The 21,793-nt window shown below is 58.1% G+C and overlaps 1 protein-coding gene and 1 long non-coding RNA gene across 5 annotated transcripts in view; one reads left to right on the top strand and one right to left on the bottom strand.

Moving 5' to 3' along the window:
• The window catches only part of SEMA4A (semaphorin 4A), a 20,976-nt gene extending 3,435 nt beyond the window's left edge, over nucleotides 1-17,541 (top strand). The window contains exons 1-15 of one of the 3 annotated variants that reach the window (XM_049634810.1): nucleotides 1,866-2,312; nucleotides 3,009-3,173; nucleotides 4,688-4,848; nucleotides 5,750-5,812; nucleotides 6,020-6,118; nucleotides 6,340-6,445; nucleotides 7,210-7,326; nucleotides 7,643-7,767; nucleotides 7,942-8,114; nucleotides 9,155-9,305; nucleotides 13,685-13,865; nucleotides 15,237-15,355; nucleotides 15,446-15,603; nucleotides 15,819-15,919; nucleotides 16,312-17,541. In XM_049634810.1, the coding sequence (XP_049490767.1) occupies nucleotides 2,255-2,312; nucleotides 3,009-3,173; nucleotides 4,688-4,848; nucleotides 5,750-5,812; nucleotides 6,020-6,118; nucleotides 6,340-6,445; nucleotides 7,210-7,326; nucleotides 7,643-7,767; nucleotides 7,942-8,114; nucleotides 9,155-9,305; nucleotides 13,685-13,865; nucleotides 15,237-15,355; nucleotides 15,446-15,603; nucleotides 15,819-15,919; nucleotides 16,312-16,904 (2,370 nt within the window). In that variant the 5' untranslated portion in view covers nucleotides 1,866-2,254 and the 3' untranslated portion in view covers nucleotides 16,905-17,541. Of the gene's footprint in view, nucleotides 1-1,865; nucleotides 2,313-3,008; nucleotides 3,174-4,687; nucleotides 4,849-5,749; nucleotides 5,813-6,019; nucleotides 6,119-6,145; nucleotides 6,228-6,339; nucleotides 6,446-7,209; nucleotides 7,327-7,642; nucleotides 7,768-7,941; nucleotides 8,115-9,154; nucleotides 9,306-13,684; nucleotides 13,866-15,236; nucleotides 15,356-15,445; nucleotides 15,604-15,818; nucleotides 15,920-16,311 lie in introns of those variants that run through there. The other 2 variants (XM_049634811.1, XM_049634812.1) reach the window with 2 other exon arrangements.
• Nucleotides 8,272-13,673, bottom strand: LOC125925689 (uncharacterized). 2 transcript variants are annotated; one of them, XR_007458901.1, is made up of 4 exons: nucleotides 13,417-13,673; nucleotides 12,264-12,331; nucleotides 9,524-9,641; nucleotides 8,272-8,643 (listed from the first exon to the last, which is right to left on the bottom strand). It is a non-coding gene; the product is annotated as an uncharacterized LOC125925689 (long non-coding RNA). The 2 variants fall into 2 exon arrangements; XR_007458900.1 differs by lacking the exon at nucleotides 13,417-13,673 and having other exon boundaries at nucleotides 12,264-13,052.
• Nucleotides 17,542-21,793: the final 4,252 nt, after the last annotated feature.

Here is a 21,793-nt window from a genome sequence, read left to right as displayed (position 1 = left end):
GAAGCTGGGGAGCCCCCACATCGGTGCCATGAAATGTCACAGCCCCTAAGGCTGGGCCCTGAACACCTGGCCCCTTCTCGCCACCGCCCCACCTGAACCCTGCAGACCCCAGCCCCCGCCAAGACACTTCCCTGCTGGCCTTGGCTTCTTGTGTGGACAATGAGGAAGGTCAGCTGAGGAGCCCTGGCAGTCACGAGCTTGCTTGATGCCGGGGCAGGACCTGCTCCGTCACTTGCGGGCCTGACGCAGAGTGAAGACGTGGGGTCCCGCGTTCGGCAGTGATCAGGCACCTTCAGGACGGCAGCAGGAGAGCACTAGGTCACGTGTGGGCCCTTCCGAATGGGGGGCCCCCGTGACTGCCCGGGTCATGTGCCCCCGAAGCCACCCTGGCCGTGGGCTCCCCAGCCGCACGGGGGTGATGGCCGTGTGACTTTGCCTCCGACTCCAGAGCCCCCCACGCAAGAGGGACGGTGGTGGGCAGGGTGTCCTCCCCCCCCGGCAGGCTCTCCCGCGGAAGCGGATGGCCCTGCTGCGTGTGGGGCTGGTGCCCGTACCTGATGGCCAGAGAGGTCTCTGTCCCCTCCGGAGTCGGGAGTCCCTGAGGTACAGTTTCTCAGCCCAGAAGAGCCAGAGCTGGCCACCCCCTCCCTCGGAGGTGTCTTCCCCATCCAAGTGGCTCAGAGCTGAGAAGGGACCACACTGGGTGGCCAAGGGGTTGGCTTCCGAACGAGGCCCATCTGAGTCTAACTTGGCTTCTCACTGTGTAACATCACTTTCCTCATCTGCGAAATGGGACTATGGTGGTGCCCATCTGCTAAAACTGTTGGGGAGACCAAGGCCTAATAACGCGAACTACTCGTATTGGCGGGAGGGGCTGGGGAAGGAGAATCCCCGGGTCTCTGGGGCAGGAGGCACTAGGGCCAGCCCGGTGAACTGAGCACTTCTAGAGGGCAGACGCAGGGCGTCGGGCTGGGAGTTTGGAGCTGGGCTGCCTCCCCCGTCTCCCCCGCAGTCAGAACCCCTCCCTGTGACCCAGATAAGCCAATCTGTTCAAGCAGAGAGGCCAAGGGGCAGAGCAGGTCCCAGATCTGGACTAGGGGTTGGGGAGGCGCAGAAGGCGGAGTTCGGGAGGGATCTTCCCTTCCCTGGATTCTGAGTCTGGAAGACTTTCTCTGAGTGGCGTGGCCCCTGGCTTCTCCCCAGGACTTGGCCACCAGCCTCCATGAAAGTCTGGGAGAGTCTTAGGCTGGTCACCACGAAACAGTTGTCAGGAGGGCTCCGGCCGGGACCAGCCCCCAGAGAAACTGAGGGAAGATGAGTGGGCCCTGACCGGGAATTCTAGGGAATGACGGGCTGCACCGCGACCAGAAGGATGGCAGTGACACGGCAGGAAGGCCATCCTGCCTGAGCAACGGCAGTGTGAGAAGGAGCTGGGTCACCAGCTCGAGTCAGGTTAGCCCTGGGATGGCCGTGCTCTTAAACCAGCAGCCAGCCGGCCTGGGGCCGAGTGCGCCGGAAGCTACCCACTTTATAGGTTGTGCGCCCCGGCTGGAGATGCCTCGTTAACCCTGCATTAGGAGGTTCCCCCCGCCCCGGGGCCTCCAGGGAGAGGTGAGCAGACACTGGGGGGTTGGGCGTGAGCTCAGATGGGAAGTTTTCTGGGCTCCCCCTGGCCTGATGCTGCCCCGGGGAAGGATGGACGCCAGGCCGTGGGAGGGAACAAGCCACGGGGGAGAGCCCAACGCAGCCCTCTTAGTCTTTCAAGACCGCGGCCCCCCTGAAGCGGGGGTCCCAAGGGGAGACCACCGCAGGCATTTCTGAGCACACAGCCGTGGAGAGACCCCGCCTTGTGGGTGAGCGAAAAGAGGAACAGAGAGGACAGGGTCACGTCCTATCTGAGAAATCTTGAGCAAGAGAAGAAGCCACTCCCGGGCTGGTTGGACTAGAGGTGGCACGACAGAGGGCAGTGGGGTGGCTGGCATGGCCCAGAAACTTTCTGGATAGACGGAGGGGGGGGGCAGAGGCGTGTCTCCTTTCTTGCCCTCCCAGCGTTCCCCCCCCCCCACTTCCGCCTGAGCCAGGGATCTGTCACAACTCGACTCCAGAGGTGGAAATTCTGGTTTTCCAGAGCTCTCAGTGCCGGCTCTGGCGCTATGGGTACCTGGCGGGCTGCACTCCCGGCCCAGCCGGGCTGACCTTCCATCCCCTGTCCCCTGCCTCTGGGGCCTAGGAAGCCCCTTCTTCTTTCCCTTGGATGCACCCCTACCCAAGACTCTGGACACCTGGGGTTCTGCACTGTGGCTGGCTCGAGGGTATGTGCGATGAGGTGGGCGGCTGGGGGGTGATGATCCTGGGGACCTTGATGCAGCGACCCAGGGAGTCAGAGAGCAGGGGGAGGGGCAGCCTCAGAGCTGCCTGGCGGCGGCCCCTCATTACCTCCCTACAAGGGAGGGCCAGGTAGGCCAGAGTGTCAAGACCTGCACCCAGCAGGGGAAGGGGAGAGGTCAGCATAGGCAGAATCAGGTCTGCCTGGGTCCTCTGAGGCCAGGGGAGAGGTCGGCCACAGATCTGAAAGTCCCAGCAGAGACGGGTCTGATTAACCGACACTTTGAGCGTAGGAAGCTGCTCCCCAGAAAGTCCCCTGCTCGGGCCCGGGGAAGGGAAAGGTCTGGGCTCTGGGCGACGGGGAGGGAAGGCAAAGGGTAGACAGCAAGAAGGACTTCCTGAGACTCAGGTGAGAGAGGGCAGAGCAGGGCTGCTGGGGGCCAAAGATCAGAAGGGCAGGCAGGAAGCCGGACTCCGACCCACAGGGGAGCTCGAGGCAGCAGGCTGGTGCCCGTGGATGATGGAAGTGAGACTCAGAAGGCACTCTGGAAAGGAAACTGTCCCCTCCCGGCACCCCCACCCCCAAACGCACTTCTGCTGCCTGGGGCTCTCCTATTGGCTCCCCGGGGGGGATGTGGTGAGGCCTGCTCACCCAGAGGGTGTCTGGGTGTCTGTTTCCGCAGAGCCATCTGGTGACAGCCTCTGGCTGAGCATGGCCCTCCTAGCCCCGGGCCCGGACCCCTGGAGCCTCCCGGGCCTTTTCCTCTTCTGGCTGTTTCTGCTGCCACGGCTGCTGACCGCGGGGGCCGCTGGGCAGGGGCCCCTACCCAGGGTCATATACCACGCAGGTAAGTGTCCGACGGCCAGGTAGCGCAGGGCGGCAAGCTGAGCTGGAGGGGAGGGGCAGAGGAAGGGGTGGATGAGGAAACTATGTGCCACGGCCGGAAGACTAAGGGGGAAGACCAAGGGAAGAGAGGAAGGGGCCGGGGTGGTTCTCCAGGGCTGGTGGTTTTTCTTTCCCTCCTTACATGTCACTGTTCTCAAGCCGGGCACTTCCAACCCCTAACTGCTTTCACACCCCCACGTGCCCGCAAGGCAACAGCCACGCCAGAAGATCATCCGTGGACCCGGTGGCCCCGCACACACCAGGCCCGCAACAACCACACAGATGGTGCTGGACCGCGCCACGTCCAGACGCCAGGAATAAGAGAACTCGGGGTGGCCCGCTGGGGTGCAGGCCCTGACGCTCTGCCGCCGGCCCTCTCAGCTGCAGGCAGAAGGCTCAGGAAGGGATATGCCAGGAGTTGTAGGTGCAGGGTCTCCTGGGCACGGCTGTGTCTCTGGTATCTGTCTGGGGCAACCTGGTAAAGGACACGCACGCTGGCCGCTGTTGGCGAGGACTCCTCTGTGTCCGGTGCTGGCATCCCCAACATAAGCAACTCTGGTACTCAGCCGGCCCTCCGGGTTCTGCGCGGGAAGCGGATGCGAGGCCCGGAGGTCATGCCGCAGGATGGGGCGTCCAGTAACCGAGGGGTTCACGCAGGTCTGGGGGAGGCCGCCCCTTCCAGCACCTTGCCGACTTCTCCTTTTGGCCCTGAGATTCTCACAGCTTCCAAAGGGAACAGTCAGCTAGACAGGACAGGCCTCTAGGGCTGACGTGCAAACACAGCCCTGCGGGGTGGGGGGGGGGAGGCTGTCCCCTTGCCGATGTACCAGCGGGACAGGAGCATCCCCCCAGCACCACCACCACCCCAAGGTGACCATGAGGGCCCCGCTTGCCTCCCGTGGCCGGCTCGCTGCCCCCACACAGGTGCCAGCCAGGCACGCCCACAGGGGCCTTTGGGGATGAACGTTTCCTCTCTGTTCAGCTCATGGTGGTGATTCTAGTGGTAGAAATGTCCTGCTAGAGAAGGGAAGGGGGGTTGGTGAGTGTGACCCTACAGCCCACAGCCACCCTGACACACAGTCCTATCTGTCTGTCTGCCTTCTGCTCCCCCTGCTCCTCCCCCTGCCCCCCACAGCCCCCCACCCCCCGCCAGGCCTGGAAGCGTGTCCATTGTGGCTCACTTTATTTGCTGGCCCTTTGTGTGTCTCTTGGGTTCAGGCCACCCTTCCCCAGCCCCGGGCTGTCGTTACCCTGTCTCTGGCTGCCTCTTCTCTCCGCTGTGGGATCAACACAAAACTCCTGCCCTCCCAGCAGGGTGGGTGAAGGGGGGGCGGCTGCTGGTGGAGTGTAGGTCTGGCTGCCAGGGCCTGGGGGGGCACACTCTGCCAACACTTCCCCTCCCCACCTCAATCTCGGAAGTCAGCTCTGTGCCCAGCCAGCCCTCATCACTCACCCCTTCTCCTCAACTCCCAACAGGGGACGGACGCAGGGTTCTCAGCCTCTTCCACCAGAAGGGCCTCCAGGATTTCGACACTCTGCTTTTGAGTGGTGATGGAGGCACTCTCTACGTGGGGGCTCGGGAGGCCATCCTGGCCTTGAACATCCAGGATCCGGGGATGCCAAAGCTGAAGAACATGGTGAGCAGGCCAGGGGTGAAGGGCATGGGCTGGGGGTGGGGAGGGGGCCGACAGTGCCTCCCCACCCCTGTGCCTGGTCTGCCTACGCATGACCGACTACCCATCCTACCGGGTCGGATGTACCCGGTCTGCAGAACAGAGAAGAGATACCATAGTGGTCTCACTACTTGCTGGTACCCTGCATTCTGCTTGAACGATACTAACTGCTACAATGGCTGAAATGGAAATCATTGACATACGACAGAAACATTGACTCCGATGATATCAGCAACATGACATCCACCCACTGGGAGAAATCACTGAAGCCTGTGTATTAAATTACAGTCAGCCTCCTAACGGGAATGGTGTGAGGAAGAGAGGGGGAAGGAAGGAAGGAGGGAGAGAGGGAGCAATTTCTGAGCATCTCCCGGTTGTGCCCCTCGGCGTGTGGCCTGTGGGCCACCTGCGCATATGGGTTGCCGGGTGAAGATGCAGCTTCTCTGAGGTGGCAGACAGGAACCGACATTTTAAACAATTTCTCCAGGAAACGTGTGGTTTGACAACAGCTGCTCTGTACACCAGGCATTGCCCTAAGGGTACTTTGCATATGTTCCTGGTGGGTGCCCTCCAGGAGCTTGTGCAATTGACTGAGATCACTTAACCACCAAGCGGCCGATTCTGGATTCAAACTCAGGTCTGATTCTGCAGGCCGTGTTCTACCATAGAGCTGCGTCCCAAGGAACGCCAGCATCATCAGAGCAGTGGCCACAGTCACAAGCTGATGTTATTACAGCTCATTAGCATGTCACTGGCCACCATGCCTTCCGGTGACTTCATGCCTGGCCCAAGGAGACGGCAGCAGGTCAAAGCTAGAGGCGAAGACCTCACTTTCGTTCGTCTCCCTCCCCACTCCCCACCGCAGGTACCCTGGCCGGCCAGTGACCAAAAAAAGAGAGAATGTGCCTTTAAGAAGAAGAGTAATGAGGTAAGCCGAAGTGGGGGTGCAGGGGCTCTGGGCAGAGCCCCCAGACCGCCACCGGAAGACCTCAGGTTGGACAGGCAGCGGAGGATGCTTGTTTCCACCATGACGCCTGCATCACCCTCTGTGAAAACGTACTGAGACTGCGTCGGGGGTGCCCCGCCCTCTCCCCCCCAGCAAGGGAGGGGCAGCCTGAATTCTCTGTCTCCCCAGACACAGTGCTTCAACTTTATCCGTGTCCTGGTCTCTCTCAACGCCACCCACCTATATACATGTGGCACCTTCGCCTTCAGCCCCGCTTGTACCTTCATCGTGAGTTATTGGGCACCCAGCTCTCGGACCCAAGCATCCCTTCCACACCTACTCCCGGCCCATCCTCTGGAGCTCTGGAAAATTCTGCTCTTCCAGATGCAGGACCCTCGTGAGCTTCCTGGCCCCACCTTCCCTCCATGTTCCTCTCCTTCCCTCAAGCCCTGCATTTCCCAGACACGAGACCCTGGCGTTCTGGCCCCCAGCCTCTCCCCCCCCTTTAGGAACTCCAAGATTCCTACCTGATGCCCATCTCCCAGGACAAAGTTGTGGAGGGGAAAGGCCAAAGCCCCTTCGACCCCGCCCATAAGCACACAGCTGTCTTGGCAGGTGAGTATCAGGTTTCCAGTATCTGCCTTCCCAGGTCACTCTGGGAAATATGGAATCTGACAGTTTTCTGAAAGGCAGGGGATGGAGGGAGGGGAAGCCAGGAGCCTCAGGGCACCAGGTCAGAGAGAGACTCGGGCACCCCAACCAATCCCGCTGAAGCTGCCCCAAAGGAGGTGGAGGGAGGGAGGTATAGAGAGGTTCACGCAGGCAAGAGGGTCCGGGAAGGGTCTTGGGCAGAAGAGAGGCCTGAGGCTCAGCCATTTTTTCTGTGGAGTTTACGAGAAATCACGGCCTGTGCCCTCCCAGACACAGACCATAACAGATTCCCCGCCCTGGTTTCCTGGAAGAGGTGGCCTTTGGCTTTTGAGTTGGACCTTGAAAGATACGTAGATGGGCAACGAGGATGTTCCAGGAAGAGAAGGGCAGGGCCAAGGGGTGGAGGCGGAAAACACGGCCACCTTTGGGGAACCAGGAGTGATTCTACCTGCCAAGTGGTTCTGCTGGGCCTGTGAGGGAGCAGCCAGAGGAAGGCTGGACAAGGCCAGTGCACAGAGGGACACAAGGCATGACTATCCCCTGAGGCAGTATTCCCTAAGAAGGGGGCTCAGCGGGGTCTGTGAGCTGGGCTCTGGGCACCACAGGAAGGTGTAGAACACAGAAGGGGGCCAGAGACTGATGTGAATGCTGGCCTCAGGCAGAGGCAGGTCTGAAGAGAGCAGGGACCCCCTCCAACCAGGAGGCCTCCCGCCCTCTCCCCGCCCTAGATGGGATGCTCTATTCTGGCACCATGAACAACTTCCTGGGCAGCGAGCCCATCCTGATCCGCACGCTGGGACCCCAGCCTGTCCTCAAGACCGACAATTTCCTCCGCTGGCTGCAGCGTAAGGACCCCAGTCCCCAGCACAGGTCTGGCCCGTCCCAGAGCAAGCGCGGAGGCCAGGCCTGAGAACCTGAGACCCGCTGTTCCCCCTTGTGCCCTTCTTGAAGGGGGCCTCCTCCGTGCGAGGCAGTACTGTTGCTGGGGGTGCAGTTCTCAGCCCCGCGAAACGTCAGTAAACACAAAAGGGACCAGGTGTCCCCCCCCCCCCCCCCGGGCCACCCTCGGCCGGCCTCCAGGCATCCAGCCTGCGGACCAGCGCTTGGGGGGGTGGGGGCGGGGGTAGTCCCAGCCTTAAGCCTATCTGCCCCGCCCCGCAGCGGACGCCTCCTTCGTGGCAGCCATCCCCTCGACCCACTTCGTCTACTTCTTCTTCGAGGAGACGGCCAGCGAGTTCGAGTTCTTCGAGAAGCTCCACACGTCCCGCGTGGCCAGAGTCTGCAAGGTGTGCGGCCCGGGCGGGAGGCGGCGCTGGCCGCGGGGCAGCCAATGGGGAGATGGCAGAGGCGGGGCCGAGTGCCCAGGACCCAATGGGAGCGGGGCGGGCGCGCGGGAGGCGGGGCGCAGGGCTCGCGCGGAGCGGGGCGGGGCGCCACTGACTCCGCCCACGCGGCCCTAGAACGACGTGGGCGGAGACAAGCTGCTGCAGAAGAAGTGGACCACCTTCCTGAAGGCGCAGCTGCTCTGCGCGCAGCCGGGGCAGCTGCCTTTCAACGTCGTCCGCCACGCGGTGCTGCTGCCCGCCACTGCCTCCGCAGACGCCCGCGTCTACGCCACCTTCAGCTCCCAGTGGTGAGCAGAGCGGCGGGAACGCGGGGGCTGCGCGCGCGGGTCGTGGGGCCGGCGGGTTGGAGCTGTCACTCCGCGCACCTCACCTAGGAAGGCGTGTGATCGCCACCACGTCCCACGGATCAGACCCACCCCCTTCATGTAGATGGAAAAAGAAAACTCAGGTTCTTACTAGTTTATAGCCTGCCTGGTTCCAAAAAAAAAAAAAAAATAGGAGACAGCTTACCAAAGGCAAACATTGAGACAAGATACGATAAAAACTGATAAGGAAACAGGAGTAAAAGAAAAATAAGACAAGGCAGGGACTGGGGCGACGCATTACAGATGTTTGTCATTTATGCAGTGCCAGGTGCTGATCACAATTTAGCTCTGAGCTTCCTAATGGCCAAAGCAAAAAGGGAAACACCATCAGTATCACTAAAGTTAAAATAGTCATTGCTTGGAGGCTGAGAAAAGTCAGTTGATTTGCTGTGATCTGGTCACACGGTGTTTAGGTACTTCCTGACCATGTGTCCGGTACCAAAAATACCTGCTGTAAGCAGAGGCTGGTATCAATGACGTCCAGAACCGAGAACAGGATGTGTGCCACAATCAGGTTAAAGAGAACAAGAGAAACCTGTTGTCCACAGGCCAGGGCTGAGGGAATACAAATATTCTCATAGTCAGGCTCTGGTTGGTTCCCTGAGGATCAGGAATCAGTAGGACCAAAAGGAGCAGGGCTTCATCTGGAGCCTGTTGGGAGCTGTTTACACTGCCCCTCCCATGGGTACAGCCCAGCCTGGGCAAGACAGGCAGCAGCCACCCCCACGGCCTGAGCCCCAATCACTTCTCCTTAAGGATAATCACACTTCAGGTCCCAAGACGGTCCACAAGGGACTCCCCAGCCTTATCACCACAGCTCGGGGAGACTAGGCATCGGTAGGCCAGCCCCACCCTCCACACCCCTTCCCTCCTGGGCTTTCTGACCAGGGTGGGCCAGGGCTACAGGGGAAGCTTCCTGGTATAGCAGAGGAGATAACAGTGTCCCCTCTGGCTGTCCCCAGGCAGATCGGTGGGACCAGGAGCTCTGCCGTCTGTGCCTTCTCTCTCAAGGACTTCAGACGTGTCTTTGAGGGCAAGTACAAGGAGCTGAACAAAGAGACTTCACGCTGGACTACTTACGGGGTTCCCGAGATCAGTCCCCGGCCAGGCAGCGTGAGTACCACCCCCAACACCGAGCGACCGCCCTCCACAGATACACACACACACGCTTCCCCCATGTCAAAGGACCTGTCGTGGCGCAGCGAGTGTCCAATCGTTGGTGCTTCCTGCCCTAACCGGCCCTGTCTGCTCAGATACACACTTGGCCCAGCTGTTCCAACCCCATCCTACTCACAGAGAAGCACTCCCTCCGCCAAGTGCACACCACTTACCTGAGCACATCACTGAGCAGACAAGGGGGCACGGGCTGTGCCAAGGACTGCCTGGCATCTTCATCTGCGTTTGTTATTCAAGTCTTGTTTTTTGATCCGCGTGCTATACGGTCACCATCTAAAGAATCATAGAGAGCTACACGGTCGGTTGTAAAAATCTGCCTTATTCCCTGCCCTACGCTTTTCCCTCTCTAGAGGGACAACCACCTTCAACTCTCTTAGCCGATACTTTGTGTATTTATCTCCAGATCTCTAACGTACTTTTATTTTCAAATGTTCACTTACTTATTTTGAGAGAGAGAGTACGAGCAGGGGAGGGGCAGAGAGAGAGGGAGAGAGAGAATCCCAAGCGGGCTGGGTGCCGTCAGCGCAGAGCCCGATGCGGGGGTCCATCCCACGAACCGTGAGATCGTGACCGGAGCCGAAATCAAGAGTCAGATGCTTAACCGACTGAGCCCGCCAGGCACCCCGCCCCGTTTCTAACATACTTTTATTGCCGCCTCTTGATGCTTCAGTTTCAGGCAGGATCTATTGAATTCCCCGTTCTGGACGGTGAGGATTTAACTGTGTTCGTCCCCCTCCCCCCTGCCACCCCCCCCCTCGCCCCCCAGTTGTGTGTGGCCTGCAGCAGCTAGCAAGAACTGTTTTTGTGCGTCTCTTTCCAAATTCATGGGCACTGACATTACGCTGGTAGCTTGAGGTCAGCCTCGGGGGGAGTATCGGTCACGGCAGTTGGCATACCCGATGAGTCAGGAGACAGGGATCCCCGACACCCACACCAGAACTGCTTTGCCAGCACACCACTGCACCCACCCCTCATCTCCCAGGGTAGTTTTGTCACAATTTTGGTTAGATCAATATTTATATCGGACTCTTCTGCACCACTGAGCCACGTAGAAGGCCATGATTACCTTTCCTTTTTACATAATTAAAATTTTTCCCTGGGGTTAGTAATTATCTCTTTTTTTTTTTTTTTTGCTTGCTTTGTTTTCTAAGCTCTTATCATTAATTCAACCTCAGACTCTTCCTCAATTATCTGCATTTCTTCTGAAGACACAGCCGTTAGGCATTCAAACAGTTTCACGTTCCTGGAAAGGGCTCCTATCCACTGCGGCCTGGACCAGCGGCTGGCCGTCCGGGGCCAGGGCACCGCTGCCATCCTGGAATTTCCCTGCTCATCATTCTGGGCTTTCCCTTTGTATCTGTCCGTGACATTCTCGTGTTTCTTGCAACCTGTGACTTCCTCTTTTTTTTTTTTTTTCTTTCTTGTTTTACTATCTTATTTCATGAACGTGGCCTCCATAGATTCCTGGAAAGGGATACAGGGGAGGTAAACTTTTTGAGACTGTGAGTGTCTGAAAATGTCTTTATTCGACTTTCACATTTGGTAGTTTGATGTGTGCAGGTAATTCTAGACTAGAACTAAGCTTCCTGCAAAACTTGGAAGGCTTGCCCTGTTATTCCCCAGGGGGTTACTGAGATACCCAGAGCCATTCTGATTCTTAAGTCTCTGAATGTCCTGTTTTTTTCTGACTGGAATCTTGTAGTGCCTTTTCTTTGTCCCCAGTTCTGAAATTTCACAGTGTTGTGCTTTGACGGGACTCTGTTCATTTATTGTGCTGGACATTCAGGCTGCCCCTTCAGCCTGGGAAGTTGTTCCTGCAGTTTGAAGTTTTCTTGAACTGTTTCCCCCTATTTTCTTTTTAATGAACAGACAGTTTTTGAGGCCGCCTGCCACTGTTGTAAGCACTAGGGAATGGATACACCAGTGAAGAGAGCAGACAGAAGTCCCTTCCCTCATGGAGTGGACACGTTCATGTTAGAATGTTTTCTTGCTTCTTTCTGGCCCTCCTGGACTGGTCCTCTCCATTTTTAAATCCTGTCCAGCTTTCCAAGACTTCGGTTTGGCCCTACGTTCTGGGAGAGTGTCTCAATTTTGTCTTCTTTTTTTTTTTTTTTTTTTTTATGTTTTTTTTTTTTTCAGAGAGAGAGAGAGAGAGAGAGAGCACACACGAAGGGGAGGGGCAGAGAGAGAGGGAGAGAGAGAATCCCAAGCAGGCTCTGCACTGTCAGCACAGAGCCTGACGTGGGGCTCGATCTCACAAACTGTGAGATCATGACCTGAGCCGAAATCAAGAGTCAGATGCTCAACTGACTGAGCCACCCAGGCGCCCCCAGGCGTTGTTCTTTTAAGTCTCTTTTAATCTATACATTCCCTTTCCATCTTCTTATTTTCTCTTGCCATTTACTTGTCATGTAGAATTTTTCACTGTCTAGATCTTGGTGACCATGTCTCTCTGTGGTGGAGTTTAAGGAATTCATTGGAGGTTGGGTCTAGAAACTCAGTAACATGAGTTTGATTTGATCCCTTCACCGTGGTCGTGTGTCTTCCTTCAGGACACACATGGTGTCTGGCTCCCTCTTTGAAGTAGAGTCCTCTTTTGTAGCATCATGTTCTTGTTTCGTGGATACACTCTCTTCACTTAGCTCTCTGAAAATGGTAATACTACTTTGCGTGAAGGTCTCTTTTCTCTGAATCATTTAGCTGCGTTGTTTGTTTTCCATTTGTTTGTTTTGGTCCGGTAGCCCTGGGCTCTTTGCTGTACTTGAGGGTGGGGACCATGCAGCTGTTTGGAAACTGCACCGGTGGATGGGACTTGGCTCCACTGTTGTCCCCTGGAGGTGGCCTGGCTGGGCGGTTTTCTTGGGGACCCTCAACATGAATATCATCAAGTCTTACCTTTGACCTCCAGTCAGTTTTCCGGAGCCCTCGTCTAGCCTTCTGCTCGGAGGGGGACGGCCTGGCTGCTGGCGTTGGGGGAGAGGGGGTGAGGGCGGAGTCTCAGCATGCACTGAGCCTCCCTGCCTTCACCCCTGCTTCCATGGTGTGCCCGTGCCCTCCGCCCAGAGACCCTCTACTTTACCCTCTCCAGAGAGTGAGCCTCCAGACCTGGGCCAGGCCCTGCCGGGGCCAGTCCCCCAGCCACGGGAGCTGCAGGAGACCAGCCTCCGTCCTGGACAGACTTCCAAATACTCTTCTGACTCCGTGCCTCCCTTGCCTCACTTCTGGAGGTGGCTGGGGCCACTCACTCATGACCTTTAGGAAGTCTGCCTTGTAAATCAGACAGCTTTGGCTACCCCAGGGCTGGCTTAAGAAAAGTCCTTTCTTTTTTTCCTGCTAAGTCTTTTACCGTTTGTTCATTTGCTTTCCAGCTTCCAAACTGTGGCTGCCTTCGCTTCCCCTCCTGTTCTCCCAGTCCCTGTAGCTTTCTGCCTTAACCCACCCCCCACGTTTTCGGGGGAGGAAGTGAGAATAGGTGTGTGTGCTCATTCTGGCATCAGAATGAAACATGGATGTTATTACCTCACTCACAGACAAGGAAATGGGGGCTCATAGCAGGGCGGGGTGGGGAAACCTACCTGAGGACACAGCTTGCAGGGGACAGAGTTGGGCTGGCCCTAACATAGTGCTTTTGGGTGTGGAGGACAAGGATCCTGACTGAGATCGGGACACACAGCGTGCTGGTGTTGGCAGGGCCTCTGGAGAACAGCCGGCCCACCGCGTCCGCCGTCCCCCTCGCTTTATGGGTGAGAAAAAGGAGGCCCCGGATGGAGCAGGGGCTCTGCCAGACTCATGTGGCAAGTTCATGCCACACCGTGGTGACAAGCGCTTCCTGCTGCACCACCCCTTTCTGTCGCATCCGTCATGCAGTCACTGACTCCGCAAACACCATTGGGCACCAGCTGTGTGCCAGTCTTGCGCTGGCTATGCCTGGGGCTCCCGATATGAGTGAGACGTGGTCCCCACAGCAGGTAGCTGTCACCCTACTTCCTGCCGGGCACCCTGGATGAAGGTGATGAGGGGGAGGAAAGTAATAACCGCTGAGACTTACTGAGCACCTTCTTCATGTCACACCTGCTCTAGTTACTTTTCGCGTGTTCGTGCATCTCGTGCGCGCCGCAAGCCTGCGATATACGCGGCGCGGTGTTCAGAGGCTGGAATTCAAGGCCAGGCAGCTCCGGAGTTTAACCACCTCCTAAGATGAGGACTGCGTGGAGGGAGGGAGGCGCAGCAGGCTTGAAGCTGGGAGGGAGGGAAGAGGCAGTGGTGAGCTCACGGGAAGGAGAGAGCCGACCTGATCTTCCTCCTCCCCGCTCTAGTGCTCCGTGGGCCCCTCCTCTGATAAAGCCTTGACCTTCATGAAGGACCATTTCCTGATGGACGAGCAGGTGGTGGGGACCCCCGTGCTGGTGAAGTCTGGCGTGGAGTACACGAGACTCGCGGTGGAGACAGTCCAGGGCGTCGATGGGCACAGCCATCTGGTCATGTACCTGGGCACCAGTGAGTAGAGGGCTCCAGGACCTCCCTCGGCGACCACGTAGGGGCTGCGTTTCAGGCTGAGGAGGGAAGCCCTGGAGTTCATTCGCTCGTGCTTTCATTCGACAAATGCTTTCTCAATACTGGCTATGTGCCTGGTGCCCTGCTAGGCTCTAAAAATACAGCGGGGTTACCCGTGCCTTCTGAGCTTTAGTGCCGGAGGGGGTGACAAACACAGAGGGCTTTGGGGGCCTTCGCAGGAGCTGTTTCTCTCATGGAGGAGCCATGGAGAGAGGTGAAGAGCGGGCAGGTGGAGGGCAACTGGGAGCAACCCGGACAGACTTCCCTCCTTGGGAAGTCTGCTGTGAGGGGAAGCAGGGAGGGGACACTGGGGGGGGGGGGCGACAGCTTGCATGCTTTTTTTAAAGAAGGAAAGGTCAGTGGGATCCAGGAGAGGGGCAGGTGGTGAAGAAAGGGGCAGGCCAGGGCGTCACTGGCAGGTACAGTTGCAGAGAGAGCAGGAAGCCGGAGCCTGGGACACGGGTGGGGGCCAGCACCCGTGCTGGGTTGGTGGTGAGTGAGTAGAACAGGCAGGATTGGGTGGCTGGCTGGCAGGTTATGTGCAGGCCCCTCCGTGCAGCTGGAGGACGCAGGGTCTTGGGCTGGGGGTGAGGGGTAGAGAAGGTGGGGGGTTTGGAGAGAAAGGGGGTAGATTCAAAAGTCGTTGTGGAAAGGAGGAGAGAGAGCCCGCGGGGAGTGTGGAAGATTGCCAGGCGCGTCTATGGAGGGCCGGGCGGGGGTGACCTTGAGCTTCAGTGGAAGAAACCTGCAGGTTCCTTCCTTCTTTTAGGACATGTTTCCAGCCACTGTCAGCGGTGCCCACCCCGGGTCCCAGCAGAGAGCAGAACGCCCCCAGAGCTCGGTCCGTGTGGAATGCACGGAGACCGCCGATAAACACGGCACATGAGTCACTACTCGGCGTGTTAGGAGATTAGAAAGTGATTCAGCACGAGGGCAGATGAGGAATGCCAGTTAAGGAAATGGCAGTTTTTAAAAGGGTGGTCAGGGTGGACTTCACTGAAGTGCCTCGGAGCAGGGACACTCGGTGGAGCTGAGGGTGGCTGGTGACATGGTTTTCTCCGGAAAGCACTCAGCTGTCCTCGGCCCCAAGTCCGTGGGGAAAGTGGGCTGGGTTCCAGCACAGGAGGGGCAGAGGGGCGGGGGTGTGAGCCACTTACGACGGGACTTACGTGATCTCCGCGGCATCGAAGGCAACAGCCTGACAGATCCGTGTCTGCGCACTTTGCACTCAGCAGGAACGGTCTGACAGCTGGGAGGCCATCTGGAGTTAGAAGGGTCTGTGGACCCGTGACAGTCTCTGCTCTCTCCCCACAGCCACGGGGTCCCTCCACAAGGCTGTGGGGAGTGGGAACAACACTGTCCATCTGGTGGAGGAGATCCAGCTGTTCCCTGAACCTGAACCTGTCCGCAACCTGCTGCTGGCCCCCGCACAGGTGGCAAGGGGCCCTCCGATGAGGTGGGGGGCTTGGGTGCCGGGTCCTCCCTGGGCAGGGTGACCCCGTCACTCTCCCTCTCTTTTGCAGGGTGCAGTGTTTGCGGGCTCCTCGAGGGGTATCTGGCGGGTCCCACGAGCCAACTGTAGCGTCTATGAGAGCTGTGTGGACTGTGTCCTTGCCCGGGACCCCCACTGTGCCTGGGATCCAGAGTCCCGGACCTGCCGCCTCCTGCCCACCCCCATCCCGTGAGTGCCGGTCCCGGATGGCAGTGAGGCTGGCCCGCCAAGACCTTCTTCCCCATCGTGCGGGGTTCTTCCTCTCTCCGGGGGCTACTCCCTCCAACAGCGCCCCTCCTGGGGAGGGGCCACAGCAAGCCATCCTGGGTTCACCTCCCCTCTTCCTCCTCCTCTTCCCACTTTGGTCTGTTTCAAGGGATGAGTGTGCTCTCCCACCTTCTCAGGAAGTCCTGGAGGCAGGATGTGGAGCAAGGGAACCCACGGTTCGCCTGTGCCACTGGCCCCGCGGGCAGAAGCCGCCAGCCTCAGAGCCGCCCCGAAATCAGTGAGTGCGAAACCGGGGGGCGGAGGGCGGGGGAGGCTCAGGGACTTCTGGGCAGGGATGGGCCTTTCTGCCTCAGTCTCTTCCCCCAGCACCTGCCCGGCTGGAGACCTGAACGCCCAGATTTGGGACGGATATGGGTCCTGGCTTAGGGAGGAAGGTTAGGAGGTCTAAGCTGGGATTCAGGATTGAGGCCGCAGTCTGTTTTTGGTGCAGAGCTGGAGTCAGAGGGACTGAGGTCAGTTTGGGGTCCAGACTGGAGATAGGGGAGGGGTCAGAGTCGAGTTGGGGAGTCGAAATGGAAGCGGGAGAGGGGAGTCAGGGTCCAAATGTTGGCGCAGCTTTCCTGCCCTCCTCTCCCCTCCCTGAACCGCTCGCCCTTCCTTCGCCTCCAGTTAAAGAAGTCCTGTCTGTCCCCAACTCCATCGTGGAGCTCCCCTGCCCCCGCCTGTCAGCCCTGGCGTCTTACCGCTGGAGTCACGGCAAAGCGGCGGTCCCAGAGGCCTCTGCGGCGGTCTACAACGGCTCCCTGCTGCTGCTGCTGCAGGACGGGGCGGGGGGCCTGTACCAGTGCTGGGCCACGGAGAACGACTTTTCCTACCCTGTGGTCTCCTACTGGGTGCACAGCCAGGATCAGCCCCTGGCCCTGGACCCCGAACTGGCGGGCATCCCCCGGGAGCGTGTGGAGGCCCCGTTGACCAGGGTCGGGGGCGGGGCCGCCCTGGCCGCCCAGCGGTCCTACTGGCCTCACTTCCTCACGGTCACTGTGCTCCTGGCCCTCGTGCTTTCTGGAGCCCTCCTCCTTCTCCTTGCCTCCCCGTTGGGGGCGCTCCGAGCCCGGGGCAAGGTACGGGGCTGTGAGACCCTGCCTCCCAGGGAGAAGGCCCCCCTGAGCAGAAAGCAGCACCTCCAACCTCCCAAGGACCACACGACCTCTGCCGGCGAGGTGGACGCGGACAACAACCGTCTGGGTTCCGAGGTGGCTTAAACTCTGGGCACAGACCGGGGTTGTAGGGTGGGCAGGGCGCCTGGCCATGCCGGCTGTGGGGACCTGGGACTTGGTGGGGGAGTACCACGAAAGACCACCTTTTCCTGCCACTGTGTGCCACCAGGAGCCCTCGGCGGGGCTGGACACAGCGGCCTGACCCCCTGTGGGCCTTCCTTCCACCATGCACACAGGCTCTCCAGCTTGGCTGTTCCAGAACCCCCCGGGGCGGGGGGGGGGGTCGTCCAGGACCCTGTGGTAATAAACACCAACATACAAACAGGACAGCACGCCCGTACCCCTGGCGACCCCACTCTGGTCGCAGCCGCCACCTCACCTCAGACGCCAGCGCCCCCCTCCCGGGGATCTGCAGGGAGGCGCGCCCTCCCCCTCCCTTGTCAACCATGCACCGCTGACTCCCGGGAAGTCTTTCCGGAAGTCTGACCACCTTCCTTCTTGCTTCAGTTGGGGAGACTGTGATCCCTGCTGGCCTGGCTGGAGTAACAGGGGTCATCTGAGCCTTGTTCACTCCTTTGCTGTGGCTGACCCCTTGATCTTTGTCCTCTCCCCTCCTTTATTTTGGGATTCAGAAAACTGCTTGTCACAGACAGTTTATTTTTTATTAAAAAGACAAAGCTTATGAGTGGTGCTTTTGTCCGAGCAGCATGCCGTAGCCAAGGACCCTGGGGGTGGGGCGAGCAGGCAGTCCCACGACGTCAGCAGGGAGGGGCTCTGGGTTTGTGGGGTGACTGGTCTCTCCTGCGCTGCTGGCTCCCCACCCGGGACCTGCCCCCCAGCCCTCTCCTCTGCTCAGGCGCTGCAGGAGAGTGGCTCAAACCCCGTTGTCAGGCCAGCGCAGCTGGGGGGCGGCAGCCTCAGCCGGGACCCACCGGGCCGTGCCTCACCTGTCGCTGACCCCCGCCACTTCTGATCCCCGCAGCTACTGTTCCAAGCTGTCCCAGCTTCCCGTGACGCCGATTCGGCACCCCTTCCCCACGGCCCCAGTTGGTGTCAACTCTCGTGGACTGGATTTATGTCCCAAATCTGACACGCGGCGCTCTGTCCACACCCCCGTGCCACCTCCCTCGGGCTAACCAAGCCCCTTCCCTCTGTCTGCCAAGACCCCCGGCATTGCCCTCTCACTCCACGACCCCTGCCTTCCGTCTCCCCCCCTCCCCACCCAGGTGTGCTAGGTGTTCTCTGCGGGAACCAAACACACGAGAATGCTGCCCCCCCAACCCTCCCCACCAAACGCCAGAGAGGGGCCTTTCTGGCTGCCCCTCCCCACCCCAGGGAGGCCCTCGCCCTCTCCGATGCCCTGTGGTCTGGCTTTCTCCGCACAAATGACTCTCTGAGACTACCTCTGTGTCACCTTCACACCTGGCCACCCTTTTCCCATAACTCTTTTCCCCTATGGTTTACTGTTTTTATTTACATATTTATTTTGAATCGTGGTACAAAGCAAATACCGTAACATTTACCCTCTTAACCACTTTTAAGCTCAGTAGTGTCAATGATATTCACGTTGCTGTGTAACATCTCTAGGGCGTTTTCGTCTTACAGCCCCCTTCCCTGCAGCCCTGGCAGCCACCGTTCCACTCACTACAAGTCTGACCACTTCAGGGGCTTCAGGGGGAATTGTACAGCGTCTGGCCTTCCTCGACTGGCTTTTTCCACTCACCATAGTATCCTCCAGGGTCACCGTGGCGTAGCCCAGGCCCAGGATGCGTTCCCTCCTCTCTGGGGGCTGACGCGTGCTCCGCCTGGGGCGCTGGCCTCGATGTCCTCACCTGCTCATCTGTGGGCGGACGCCCGGTTGGCTGCACCTCTTGGCTGTTGTGAACTCGATGCACAAGGGTCCCCTCTAGATTCCGCCTGCCGTGTCTTCGCTGCTGGCCTTACGTGGCTTCTCTAGGGGTTTCTCTCTCCCCTCCGGACTCCTCTTCCTCCGCCGCCCAGTGCACTTTTACCCCGGGCCTGGCTTCCACTCTTCCAAGGACCCACAAGCCTTCTCCCGCGGCTCCCCTGCTGGCCTGGAGGCCCGGGGCTGTGGGGCCTCGGGCAGGACACGCCTCCGGGACGGCACCTGCTGTGAGTCCAGAAGCCTCCCCTGTCTGCCCCCCCCCCGCCCCCCCAGCTCCTCACCTGTCAGAAAGAAGGTCCACAGCCTGCAGTGTGGGGCGCTATGCTCGAGCGACCGAGGCCTCGGGGGTGCTTACCGTTTGTGAGAGCACAGCCTTGGTCAGTCTCACCCGATGTGACCTCTCTGCAGACTTCGGCGACAGTTCCTTCCTGCAACACCTGTCCTTTGGTCTCCGGCTGCGGTGCGCTCGTGCTCACCTGCCTCCCCGTCTGCCTCTGCATCTCGTTCCCACGAGCTCTGTTCTCTCCCTCTGAGGGTTCCCTCGGACAGGGACAGGGGTTCTCCGAGGGGTTCCCTCGGGCAGGGGTTCCCTCCCTCTGAGGTCTCCAGGCCTGCTGCTTCCACTCCTGCCTCTTAACCAAGGACGCGCATCCGCCCATCCATCTGGCGAACGTGCACTCGGCACCTGCTATGGCTCAGAACTTGGCCTAGACGGCGGGAGACACAGGAGTCAGGTCTGCTTCCTGTCCTCACAGGGCTCACTACGCAGCAACAGGGACGGCCACCGGGAAGAGGTATCGTGGGGGACAGGGCATTGCCCGCCCCTCTAGCTACTGCTTACCTGTAACTAGACAAACCCCAGGCGTCTCTAACGCACCATCTCCCAGGTCCAGTTTGTCAACCCCTCCAGACCTGCTCCCCTCCAATGTCCCCCTACGAGGGGAGGCTTGGAACTCACCCTACGCTTCCTCTCTGCCACCCCTCCACACCACTGGGTGGGTCCCCCGCCCCCCCCCCCCCCCACCTCGCTCGCCCTCGAACTCCTCGGCACCTCTGCAGTCTCACCGGGTCCCGACCACTTCACCGAGACAACCAGAGCCGACCCCGCACCAGTCTCTTCCACCTTTCTGCCGCTCTCCTCCAGGCTCCATTCTCTGGTCAGGGTCAAGAGAAGCTTACTTAAAAGAAAAAAAAAAATTCTTCCTAACACTTGAGATGGCTTTTCGCTAGATCCAGAATAAAGAAACGAAAACCTCGGAACAGCGCGCCTTCCCTCCAGCTCCTCCAAACATGCGTTGGTGCTACTTACAGCTTCTGAGCACCTCCGCGCAGTTTCGTGGAAACCTTTCCCGAGTGCCTGGCATTATTCCACGTCTTGGTAACACAGAGATGAACAGACATCCTGCCTCAAGGAACGAACAGTGAGGTTCTTCTCCCACCTAGAACATCATCCCTTCCAGATTCTTCTCTAACCTACCATGCAGAATTAGTGCCCCCGCCCCCCTTCACTGCAATCCCTTCTTTTTTTATTTATTTATTTTTATTTTTATTTTTTAACGTTTATTTATTTTTGAGACAGAGAGAGACAGAGCATGAACGGGGGAGGGTCAGAGAGAGAGGGAGACACAGAATCTGAAACAGGCTCCAGGCTCTGAGCTGTCAGCACAGAGCCCGACGCGGGGCTCGAACCCACAGACCGCGAGATCGTGACCTGAGCCGAAGTCGGCCGCTTAACCGACTGAGCCACCCAGGCGCCCCTGCAATCCCTTCTTGTACTACCTGCTGCTCCGCCGGGTGTCTGTGTGCCTGGCATATGGTGAGCACTCTCAGTGCTGAAATCCAGTCATTCATTCACTCAAATATTTACTGAGCACTTTTTATGTGACAGGCGCTGTCAGGTGCCGAGGGCACACTACTGAACAGAACACACACGTCCTGTGATCATAGAGCATACATACACTCTAGTGTGGGAGACAGATAATAATAGAGAAATAAGTCAAATAGGTACCGACATTAGATGGTGATGTGCTATGAAGGAAAGAATCGAGTGGCAGAAAGAAGCTTGAGTGGAAGGGGTGTGTACAACTTAAAATTTTTTAATGTTTATTATTATTATTTTAAGAGACAGAGCGCTAGCGGGGGAGGGGCAGAGAAAGAGGGAGACACAGAGTCTGAAGCAGGCTCCAGACTCTGAGCTGTCAGCACATCACCCGCTCAAACCCGCAAACCATAACATGACCTGAGCCAAGTTGCATGCTTAACTGACTGCGCCACCCAGGCGTCCCTGTACAATTTTAAATAGGAGATTCAGAGTAGGTCTCACTGATAGGGCAGAGTTTGAACAATGGAACATGAAGTAAATGAAAGCATGGGCTATGTGGATGGCAGAGGAAATGCCTCCAGACTTAAGCAGAAGCCCATGCAAAGGTCCTGAGGCAGGAGTGATAGAGGTAGATGAAAGGAGAAAGATACTGGGGGTGGGTATGAGAGAGATTGTAGGACCCTGTAGGCCATTGCCACGTAGATGTTGGTTTTTATTCTGAATAAATGGGGAACCACCGGAGTGTTTCAAAAAGGGGAGGGAAAATTATCTGACTTAGAATTCAAAGGCATCATAAATACCTTTGAATATATATATATATATATATATAATATATATATAAATATATATATATTTATTTATTTATTTATTTATTTAAAGTTTATTTTTTTAAGTTTATTTTGAGAGAGAGAGAAAGAGAGAGAGAGAGAAGATCCCAAGCAGGCTCCGTGCTGTCAGCACACAGTCCGATGTGGGGTTCCATCTCACAAATGTGAGATCATGACCTGAGCGAAAACCAAGAGTCAGTCGCTTAAGGGACTGAGTCATCCAGGTCCCCCGGGGTATATTTTTAAGATAAAACCAGTGGTGTCTGATGATAGAGTGCATGTGATGAGTGAGAAAAAGAGAACATTCAGCGATGGCCCCCAGATTTTTGGTCTGGGCAAATGGAAGAATATACTTATTAATGAACCGAGGTAAGGAAGA

The sequence above is a fragment of the Panthera uncia genome, chromosome F1 (genome assembly GCF_023721935.1).
Source record: "Panthera uncia isolate 11264 chromosome F1, Puncia_PCG_1.0, whole genome shotgun sequence".
NCBI lineage: Eukaryota > Metazoa > Chordata > Mammalia > Carnivora > Felidae > Panthera > Panthera uncia.
Note: the sequence above shows the minus strand (reverse complement) of the source record. Positions and strands in the feature narration are given on the sequence as shown.